Source organism: Corvus brachyrhynchos, unplaced genomic scaffold (genome assembly GCF_000691975.1).
Source record: "Corvus brachyrhynchos isolate BGI_N302 unplaced genomic scaffold, ASM69197v1 scaffold142, whole genome shotgun sequence".
In the NCBI taxonomy this organism is placed as follows: Eukaryota; Metazoa; Chordata; class Aves; order Passeriformes; family Corvidae; genus Corvus; species Corvus brachyrhynchos.
In genome coordinates this window covers 4,548,609-4,560,285 of record NW_008237226.1, presented here as the reverse complement: position 1 = coordinate 4,560,285, position 11,677 = coordinate 4,548,609, and the positions used below count along the sequence as shown (strand labels likewise).

Genomic DNA, 11,677 nt, shown 5'->3' with positions numbered 1-11,677 from the left:
GAGATCGGAAACAGCAAAGAGGAGGCAGGAGCAAGATCTGGTGGGAACAAACAGGACAGAAACTGCTTAGATCCTGCTTGCAAAAGGTCTAAAGACCATGAAGAGGCTTTGGCCAATCTCTGCTCAGGCTGTCACCACACATCATGGCTCAGACTGGAGTTCTGGGAAAACTGCTCTTAGAGGGTCCATCTCTCCAATTCACTGCTCCCTTTCTGCCGCTGCTGATCCATCCTCCTGTTTCCTTAGCTGCCATCACTGCCCTCTTATTTCAGGAACTGTCATTTGAGGATATCTAAGGACAGTCCTGGGCTGCTTCAAAAGAGGCCATCAGGTCAAGGGCCGTAATTCTCTCCCTCTACTCTGTTCTCCCAAGACCCCATCTGGAGTACTACATCCAGCTCTGCAGCCCACAGTACAAAACAGACATTGATCTGTTGGAGCAGGTCCAGAGGAGAGTCCTGAAGATTAAAGGGCTGGAACACCTCTCCCGTGAGGACAGGCGGAGAGTGTTGGGGTTGTTCAGGCTGGAGCAGTGCAGGCTCTGGGGACACCTTATTGCAGCCTTTTGATATATAAAGGGAGCTTATAAGAAAGATAGGGACAGAGTTTTTACCAGAGCCTGTAGTATCAGGACAAGGGGGACTGGTTTTAAATTGAAAGAAGGTAGATTTATATTGAACATAAGGAAGAATGTTTTGGAATTGGAACTAGATGATCTTTAGGGTCCCTTCCAACCCAAACCATTCTATCATTCTGTGGTTCTAAGGAATTCCTTATGATGACAATGGTGAGACACTGGAACATGTTGCCCAGAGAAGTTGTGGATGCCCCATGACATGTCCATTCCCTGAACATGTTCAAGGCCAGGACGGATGGGGCTTTGAGCAACGTGGTTTAGTGAAAGGTGTCTCTGCCCATGGTGGAGGGGTTGGATGTGATGAACTTTAAAGCTCCCTTCCCAAACCATTCTGTGATGTGACGACAGGTATTCAGAGCTCTGAGCACAGCTCTAATATAGCAAAGCTTGGCTGTGTAACAAACAGCACCAAAATGCAGCACATCATGAACACCATGACAGCCAACAGTTGTGTTCAACAAGGTAACAGCACACAACACTTTGCCAGTCATACAAGTACAATGAAATGCCATTCATAGCAGGGAAACCCTTTTATTTTCTGTATATTTGTTTCCTTTCTTTATATAATGTTCCCCACATCCTCAGACAAACTTAGCCTCATGGGTTTCAACTGACAGCACATGCAGGAAATGTCACTCTAAGGCAACCTAAGGAACACGTCTACCACACAGCTGAGAATTGTGAAAGCACTTGAAGTTGCCAAATGCAGAATAATCTTTCCTTGTATCTCCATCCAACTTATATTTTTCCACTTGAAACTTCTGATCACTGTAAAGACACTTTGCCTTGTTGCTATGTTTCCTCTGAAAAGAAAAGGAAATTAATATATTTTTCTTCGGTGGTGGCTGATTACTCTCTAATGAGACGTACAGTGAGCTCTAAGCTGAGCAATCTGACTCTTAAGGATGTGTGTTGCCCATGCAAAATGATCTGTCATCCTGCTTACTGGCTGTGACTCAATGGTGCTCATAAAACTGAGGTTGCAGGAGCAGATAGAAGTCATTAGAAAAGTGCCATTCTGCTCTCTCACACACACTGAACTCCCTCTTTGCCTCCAAGTTAAGCAATTCACAAAACAACTGTTTGCTTTTTTTGCCATAGCAACATTCTTTTCCTGTGATCAGTGCAACAGGTCCTCAAATGGACAGTGTTTACCGAGTGTCACAACATGGCACACATGTGGCACCTCTTTTCTTTCAGTGAAGCAAGAAACACAGTGACTTTGACCAATGCCTTTGAAAATGTGTCACTCAGAAGGAAAGACCACACCTGGGACCAGATTTTGCAGTTCCAGGAAGTTAGTTTTCCATTTGTATTTTAAATATTTAAATATTTAAAAACTGAAAATAGATTTTAAAGGAAAAAAAAAAAAAGGTGAAGGAAGAAACTGGCCACAAAGAAGGAAATTAATAAACAAAAAGTAATCTAGAGTATGTGATACTTGAAACTAAAGATACATAAACCAACCCCCCCTGCTCCCAGACAAAGAGAAAAACAACAAAAACCACAAACACCAGAAAACAACACCCAGAAAGGAAAAACAGACAAGAATGGCAGTCAACTGCCTCTTCCAAGTTAAAGGAAGCAGTGAAAGTGAGGATGCCAAGACTGGTTCCTAAAGCATTTAAAAGCAGATTGACGATTTTAAATGTCACAGTCATGAAATGGGAAGGAACAGAAATGTCCTGCTGAGGGGCAGAAGTGAGGACCAGGATTAAACATGCAGACCTAATCATGAAACTACTGAAGGCACTTAGATCATTTCCCACATCTGAGCCTTCAGCAAAGCAATCATGGTTGAACATATGTGAAACCATTTGCAGCACTGGAAGTTAACATCTCTAGATGCTGTGGTGTAACAAACTGCACCCATCAACTACCGGGCTTCCTTTTGAACAGTGGTTACTCTTTTTCTTGTTTACCACAATTGGTGACCTCTGAAGTTTGCAGCTTGGCCCAAACCATGAGTCTTGTCCCCGCTGCCAGTGCTTTCATGCATTTTGTATTAGATAGTGGGAAAAAAGCAAGCCCAAGGGGTCCAGCAAGGTTTACACAGTAGCCACTGCAGAAGGCAGCTCCCTCTCCTTGGTGAGCTCCAAGACTCTCTGATGGCCCCTGCCTGGCCATAGCAGGCGAGCAGAGATGCCCTTCCTAGGCTGCTCATCCAGGGCAAGAGTTCACCTGCTCCTGCTGCGTTGTTTTGGACAAAAAAAAGAATTGAAACCTGGTGTTCCAGTTCCTGGCAGAGCACAGCGACAGCCAGGCAGTTGTGCAAGACTGGACAGTACCAAGCTGCCCGTGGTTTTAGCAGGAGTGATCTAACCTGCCAGGCTTTGTGTATTGATGCTGTCAGTGCGCGTCACTTTCGCCTAGGGCATGACTAAAGCTGCTGGCTACTCTGCTGCCTGGGGAGTCTCACTGCAACCCAGAGCTTCTGATGGTTAGTTTAATTTAGACTTCAAACTGAGCATAAAAATGCACAATGTACACCCTTGCAGCCTGTGTACACCTCAATTAAAGCAGAAGCAGTGGTAGGATCACATCTCCTGCTTGCCTGTGTCTGCAGTGATATCCTTGGCAAGTGTAACCTCCTGTCCTTTGCTAAAACTACTCTCACATGTACTGTTTATCTCAGGCTGAACTAAAAACTTTGTCTCAAAAAAAGATTTTTTTTTTTTAAAGGCATTTGAACTCTAAAATATTTGGTCTGGGATAAACGCAAAACAGTGAGTGCTTTTTTATTTGTTCACTGAATCAAAACACCACTTCTTAGGAATTCTCAATTCCCACACACAGACAGTGGCAGACAGGGAATGCACAAGAGCATGAATACAGTGACATTATTTAGACAACCCTGGAATCGAAGGAGGACCAATCTTCTTACAGTGAACCACATTATATTTAACTTGAAGAAGCAAACACTGGGGAATAGGGAGAAAGTTTGCAGGTTGAAAATAGACAATCCAGACTTGGATCTGGTTTCCTGGAATATCCAGAATCCATATAACCCAAATACATGGATTTGAGTAAGCTTGAGTTCTGAGTAACAAACTCTGTGACAACATAACTGCAGGGAAATGAATGTCGTACTGTACCACTTATGTCCAAAGTGTACAGAGGTAAAACAGATCTGCAAAACAAAGCTCTGACATCCTGAAAGAGCCACTTCTTTACACAGCCAATAAGTTAATTTTCTAAAGTCCATGATAAACATCATAACTCACTGTACTACAGGAAAAGTCACCATCCTTCTATTTCATGCTGGTATTTTGATAGCCTTTGCACTATACTTGTAGTAGACATAACATGATACCATACTTTCTTATCTGCAGAGAATCACCAAGAAAAAAAAACAGGGCAAAATCAGCCTCTGCAATGGCTCACAAAATATTTTCTGCTTCAGGTTTTCCTACAGAAAGGGAATGTCTTCTGTATCCAGGCTATGACAGATTTCAAAAACAGATCCTAAAAGGTCATTGTAACTTACAAGAAAAGAAAAGTGCTGTTAGTCATGCAAAGAGTGACCCCTGTGTCCCTGCCCAGCTGCAGAAGCGCAAATGATGACTTACCAGTGGCTACTCCCCACAGCCGTTCTTCTTGGAATTGCAACATCTGGTATGTAAAACCCTTTCCTTCCTCACCGATGAGGTTTTTGCAGGGGACCCTTACATCTTCAAAAAATATCTGAGCTGTGTCTGATGACCTCATACCCAGTTTGTCTATCTTTCTAGCAACATGAATGCCTGAAGAGAAAGGAGGATGAGAAAGACCACAAAAAATAGAATCACTATGAACAAGTACAATGTTTTCAGAGAGAAAATTTTGCAGATGTATGTTCCAGGACAACAATGAAACCTACCTGTAGGAAAAACATAACAGTATTCTGGAGTAAAATAGCCCAAATCCTATTTTAAAAGGTTTTTTCACTTTATTTAACTAGCAAATCAGAAACTTTAAATGTAAAAGTCCCACTTTCCATTATTCCCCAAATAATAAGTATTTACTGGTCCTAATAATTGTACTCCACACAGGTCTTCAAACAATGCAATATTTATGTGTTTATGTTTGATTTTTATCTAGCATTATAATAAAATGCTGGAATTCAATTCAGCAATATTTTCCAAGTGCCTGCACTGCTATGAAACAGTAGACAATTATTCAATAAGGACAAAAACAGAGCTACATTTTACGTATTTCTCCTCCTGGAAATCCTCTTCCTTCCCTCTCTTCTTCATTTATCTTCCCCTTTCTAGCCTACCCTGATTTTTTTCTGGTACAGGGATCACTCTGAGTTTTCATGTGTGTATGTTTGTGAGGAGGGTTTGCTTCCCCACAGACCTCTCTCTACACAGCACTGACTCTGACCCCACGTGCAATGGTCTGTTGAAGATGAACCTGGTTCATTCAGGTCTGGCCACATGAGGGTTCAGTAACCTCATCACACTGGGCAGAGCTCCGTCCCATTGTTTGTTTCTCATAGCTACAAGTTCTTTCTTGCAGTAGTTCAGATGCAAGCATGGCTTACCACTGTGCCGTGGGAGTTTAACAGGCACCCACTGTTTTCCTGTGGCAATTCTCCTGTCTTCAGCTTTTATCTCCCTTTTAATCTGGAGCTAATTCAAATATTCAGGGTGAAAGTCAAGAATGCTTCAAAAGTGAGAGGACAACAACCAGGCAGAAGGATTTTTGCAAAACATGTTAATTACATCTGACAACTCTATATATGTAGCAAAACAGTCCTCCGTATCAGCATATGTATCTTTGCTGGAAAACAAAACCTTTTTACTACTCACGTACATGTTACTCCACCCAGTTTTGTGATGAGGAGGTATTCTGTCAATGTTTTCCTCTTTATTCTATTTTTTTTTCAATCTCTACTACTCTCTGACATGGCTCACTAGAAGCTGGTTGGTCACCACACAGATTGTTGTGGTCCCTCTGTACTCGTTTGTATCTTGCTATACTTTGTGGCTTTCAGAGAACACAATTTTCTGAACTAATACAGACATCTCAACTTTTACTCAGAGGAGGCCTTCAGCCATGTGAAAATTACTTTGGTTTTGCAGGCAGAAGGAGTTGGCAGTCATTTCCTTCAAATTCACTCTCTCTGGCTGCACTAAATAAGGTTATGGAAATTTTCATCTCTTCACAGAGAAGAAATACTGACAGCATTTACAAATGCCAAGACTGCTCTAAGAATAAGGTCCACACAGACTTCCACAAGTTCCACTCAAGATTTTTTCTCCACCAACCAATCTGTAATCAGATTTTGTGTTAGGAAGACTTGCTTTGATACGTGGTCAATGCAGGAATAAAATCAGGACAGCTGTATAAAAATTCTTGATTCTTGAATTGAAAATTATCTAGCAATTTGTACTCAGCCAAAAAAGCATTTGTGGTTTGTTTCCATTTTATAAACAGAGCTAAATAACCACACACTGAGCAATTTACAAGCCCAGATGAAATCTGGAACATTGTTTCCCATTGGAATACTTCTATTTGGTTTCTTTGAGAGTCACAGAGATCATGTGTGGCCTAAAGCCAACTGGCTTTATGCAATCACTGCTCTTCACCCATATGAAGATGCACTTACTGCTCTTGTTAGTGGGTGGTTTAAAAGGACTCTCCTTGAGAAAGCACAACTGCTGTCAGTTCATTATATTGCTAAATCAATCCTGTTGTTAACTTCCCAGATCCACATACAGCAACAACTATTGAAGAAAACTCTTACAGGCTTGGTTAGAGGAGATAAATGTGCTAATGATTTCTATCTGTAATTCTTCCAGATTGGGTTGTGTGCTCAATTTTCCAGCATTCCCCTTTGTCATGCCATACCAGTTTCACTTGTCCTTATCATGTTTCTCACCCACAAGGAGACCAAGCTGCATCAGTCTCATGTAATGCCCCTTCCGTGGCTAGTACATGCTTTATGTTGTGGAAGACAGTGATACATAATCATCTCTTTGGCCACCATAGGGGCATCAAAATCTCCCTTTCCTTCATTTGTCTTCCTTCCCTTCCTAAGGGGTACTACAAATGTAAAACTATCAGCAGCAGTAGAAATCAAAATAAATCACATGCAATAACACAAATCTCAATTTAACAAGGCCAAGCACCTGACTTAATAAAATCACTCTAACAGAGCCATTTGAGCTACTTGCACCAGTATCACTGAGATGGATTGGTATCTCTCTGCCTGGGCAGTTCTTCCCAAGTGTCTTTGACTTTTCATTTTCTCCCATTCCTCCAGCCTTCTGAAAATCTCTTTTATTTCCTGTATTCTATCTTGAGAGAAAGGCAGTTGCTCTCTCCTGACACCATTTAGTGCCATTACAAATGGAAACAGACACATTTTAAATTTCAATTTGAGAAACACGCTCTTTCTCTTTTCCTGGTTGCTCTTCTCTTTATTAACTCCCCCTTACAATCTCCCCTAGTTCTATCTGAGGACTCAGAGGACAAATAGTTACCAGATCAGGGCTGCAAGCAATTTGTCTATATACCTTACACACAGACATTTTGTAATTTGTTAGATCCTCTTTCATCATATGAAAAATTCAGCTGCTTTTTTCAGACACTGTTATTGTATGAGAAGTATTCACCTAATTTGGATATGTATTGTGGATCCATAGTGCTGTTATCCAAATTCTCTTTAGGAGAAATGTAGCCAGCAGTGTCTGTCAAATCTAGACCATGATTTGCTTCACCCCAGATTAGAGAGTACACATACCCAAAATCAGAAGAAGCAAATCCTACTTTGTATCTTCAATAAATTACCAATTGTTGAAGTTAATAATTCACTTTCAGACTTGTAATCTTTTTCCCTCTTTGTTTGTTCACCATGCTATATAAGTACAAAACAATTTAGATTTTTAGAAAAAATGCACCACGGATCCTTCTTTACCCAGTCATATAGGCTGGTGCCTGCAGAGGTGAGTCAGACATAACACATTTGCTCTCCATTGCAGCTGTTTTTGAGCTTTGACACACATACATCCACAGACGTTTGAGAGTGCATCATTCCGTGATGTCCTCCAGACGCTTCCTGTACAGCCTTGGTCTGCTGCCCTCCATGGAGCACAATCTTTAGCAGACAGACATCCTTAGGATGTATCAAACCAGATAGAGCTTCCTGAAAAATCTCACTTCTGATATGACTCACCCACTGAGCACAATCAACAGTCTTAATACTTCATTTCAAAAGGTCACCAATCTTGGTACTGTGACCCCTTTGGAGGTAAATATGTGTATCATCACAGAAGAATTAAAACACGTGCACTTTGAGGAGTGCAAATTTTGTTCCTAGGAAGACTTCTACACTTCTGCAGATCAGCTTAAGGTGTCTCAGGCAATTTTTCGACTCCAAATCTATTTAATGCAGGTAAAGAAGGTCTGTGTTTAGGCTACGTGATCTAACATCTCCCCTCTCCTAGAGCTATGACAATTCACGTCTTTTTGTAGGAAGCAAAGTAGCTGAAAACCTCTAAGAAAACTTCTGTGTATTTGATCTGCCACCAGCCATGGGTCAGCTGCTTTGTTGTTTTAGGAAGACTGATCTCAAAGAAGTAGTACTGCATTTGCATTCTGACCCTTTCATGAAAAATCACAAGAAGGACTTCTTTCATTTTTCAGCAGATGGCTGATAAGTGAATTTACCTGAAAATTCAGAGAGATTCTGGCTCTGAGTTACATGTTCACTCGTCACTTCTCAATAAGGATGAAGTCCACAACTAGTGAAGCAGCTCAGGTCTGTCTTCTGTGAACTCCCATTCAAAGACTGTCTTGCATGAGCAGAGGTTGTAGAAGCTCACAACTCACTCAGAATCTGCTTGATTCTCAAGGCAGCTCACTTGCTTGACTTACCCCATACTGAAATTCACTTAAAAGACATTCCCTTAAGAATCTCTCATCATCCTCTTTTGCAACACTGAAGACCTGGGTTTTGTTCTCAGTCTAATCCATTAAGTGAACACAGAGACATCCACTTCACTGCCACGGTGGTGTTCCTACATGTGAAATGCCAACAATGGCATATATTTCATGTGTAAAATACTCTGAATGGAATGAAAAAAACAGCCCTGACTATAAATATTTTATATAATAAATGCATGGATATGCATTATTCTAGATTTAATAAATATTAAATAGTATTAAAACAAGTGTTTCATCCCATTAAATAAACATTAATTTTTAAAATTGCACATTAAAATATACTATATATTATATAGTGCATAAATTAATATACTGCATATTTTAAAATATTAAAATGAGTGAAAACTTAAAAGATTTAGAAACTTTTGCACAAGTGTCAAAACTGCAAAGGATCCCACCAGCACAATCTTAACTGCATCCTCTCTGAATGATGTTCTTTATGCATGTAGCACTCCTGCATTCTTCAAGGTCTGCAGATTACTCAGAACAGACACTGTGTGGACTGTACCACTGAAACTTGTACCCTTAGACCAGGCTGTATTTCTTCCATGTTTTCACCTGAATTGCTAGTCTTATTCAAAACCAAATCCCTACTTCCAAGAATCTTTCACTCCAGCCCACATTTAACTCTCAGACCATTTTTATAATTCAAATTGGTAGTAGTGCTCTCATGAAAAGATTCCTTTGCACAGCACAGCCATGAAACACTCTGAGAATGCATGCAATTCTCTTCAGCAAGCCCACCAGGCTTGTTTTGAGAGGTATTTCCCAAGTTTGAAATCTCTAAACTCTTTATCCTTTTACTTTTATATGGTTATGAATCATTGCCATGAAAATGTGTCTGAACAACTTCTCTAAATATATTTTCATTAAGCACCTTTCCTTCTTGTATTAGGCATACAAAAAACATCAATAAAATCAAATTAGAAGACAAAGAGTCCTGTGTTATTACCAGGTAGATTCATTGGCAGACATATGAGAGATTTATTTCGATGGGGAGGTCCTTCACTGGTGTTTGCCAGGAGGCACATCCAGTCTGCCTGGGTCCCGGATGTAATCCACATCTTCCCTCCATTTATGACATATTCATCGCCCTTTCTCACAGCCGTTGTCTTGATATCTATTTCAAAACACAGGAAATGAAGGGTTATTCTTGGGAAGGAGAGGTATGTTGGTCCAGGTATCAGTGGCAGGGTCAGTCCCTTGCTCTCAGACACAAAACTCGTATTTGGTTCTCCCTCATAACCCCATGTCCTATAATCCTTCCAGGCATGAGGCAAACTAGTCTGGACAACTCTTGGAAGGCAAGTCAGGGAAACAGGATCACTTCTCCACTTCTCTCACCTTCCTTTAGATGGAATCTTCATCCCACTGGATAAAAGCAGAAAACTTCCTAAGTGTGGTGGTCAAAAACTTGGGACAGAAGCATTTCACTCTGAGGTGACCTACTAGAGTTTCTCTCACTGTGCACTGGTTCTGAAGAAGCCATTAATTCCAGAGTCATGACTTAAACAAACATAAACCTTGGTATCTATGAATGTATAAAGACGAACCGACATCCACTTCCTGCATGCTCTTGGTCACGGGGTGCAATACCTTCAAAGCTGGTAAACTATCAAAGGCCAAGTCTGAATGCAATGAACGTCTTTACATGAAGGAGATCTGAACACCTGCTGTTTATGCACCCTGGCAAAAAGCAATATTATTTTCCTCTGCGACTGTTCACATTACGCTGCAAGCAGCCCTAGTTGCTTTCAACAGACAGCCAGAGAGAATCACTCGTTGTTATTTACCCCCCAGCAGACTTTCCAAAGGGCTGGCTTCTTTTCCCTGCAATTGAACCTCTTTGACAAGAACCCCAGTTGACAAAGACTCTCCAACAGATATCCAGCTATAAGTAGGTGATGGTATAAGAGAACCCTGCCACACTCCCAATAGCACCTGTAAATCTAACAAGACTATGAAGTCTGTAAGAGGCCACCCACTGAGAGGGACCGTAGACTGGGAGGGTAGGAGTCAGACACCAGGTGGAGTGGGCAGGCACATGTAAGACATCTGGTTACACTTTCATACACAACCACCTCAATCTGCACGTGCACGTTCTTCCCTAGGGCCCTAAACATAAGCCAAAAGCAAACCCAAGTATCTGACCTTCATTTAGGAGATAAACTGGGACTGAGGTCAGCATGGCTGAAAACTAGTCTTGTTAATGAAGGAACAGGGGAAAAATGATGGGAGAAAATTGTATAAGGTATAAAACAGGGGAGTATGGGATATAGCTATGGCTAAAGGAATGTACTAGCTGGTAATGATCAAGAGCAAGGGAAGGAGATAGTAATCATGTGGATAAAACCAGCAGACACAGAGGAATTCACCCAGTGAAAGGGCTGTGGCAAATCTGTCCAAGGGACTCGATATGAAATCTGTGTAAGAATGAAGGCCAAGAAATTGAAGGAATCTGAAGTACTGGCACTCATAATACATGGACACAGACACTGGACACTCATATACATGGAGACCAAATAATAAATGAAGGACACACAAGAGCTGGAATAAGAAATATGACTGCTGAAATGGTGTGACAAGGATGGGAGCATACACAGTGATTTACATCACTCATGCCTTTGTTATGAAACAGCTACTGACGAGATTAGATAGAAGTCTCATAGAAGGTCTGCAAAGGAACAATGAGCACTGTGATGTTACCACAAATGTAAATAGTTCTTGCAAGCATGGCGTCACAGGGGCCTAACCACCCAAATACAGATTAAAGAACAAATGCCTTACTAATGAGAATGTTTAAGTACTCCCAGATTCAATGGTTCGAAGTTTGCTTCAAACACTTGAGAAGCAACTATTTAAAATGATCTTATGAAGAGTTGATTATCTTTAATTAAAAGAAAGATGATCAAATCAATATGTAAGTTTTATGTTTAAAATACAGCAGGCTTTGAAAATGTACTTAAGAATTTACTAAGGTCAAGTGGACTCAGGAATGTGGCTATACAGAAAATTTGGAATATTTGACTGATTATTTTCCCTGATAGAGCATAGCTCTGGGAAAAGGCTACTTCAGTGGGTGCTCCATGACTAATTTTTGCAGGCCCA

At 40.9% G+C, this 11,677-nt stretch overlaps 1 protein-coding gene across 3 annotated transcripts in view; it reads right to left on the bottom strand.

Annotated features, from left to right (window-relative positions):
* Window positions 1-11,677, bottom strand: part of LOC103612359 (probable acyl-CoA dehydrogenase 6) — an 81,176-nt gene that overhangs the window by 10,131 nt on the left and 59,368 nt on the right. For all 3 annotated transcript variants that reach the window (XM_017729291.1, XM_017729292.1, XM_017729293.1), the window contains 2 exons: window positions 9,522-9,689; window positions 4,207-4,380 (listed from right to left, as the gene is read on the bottom strand). In XM_017729291.1, coding sequence (XP_017584780.1) covers window positions 4,207-4,380; window positions 9,522-9,689 — 342 coding nt within the window. The remainder of the gene's footprint in view (window positions 1-4,206; window positions 4,381-9,521; window positions 9,690-11,677) is intronic.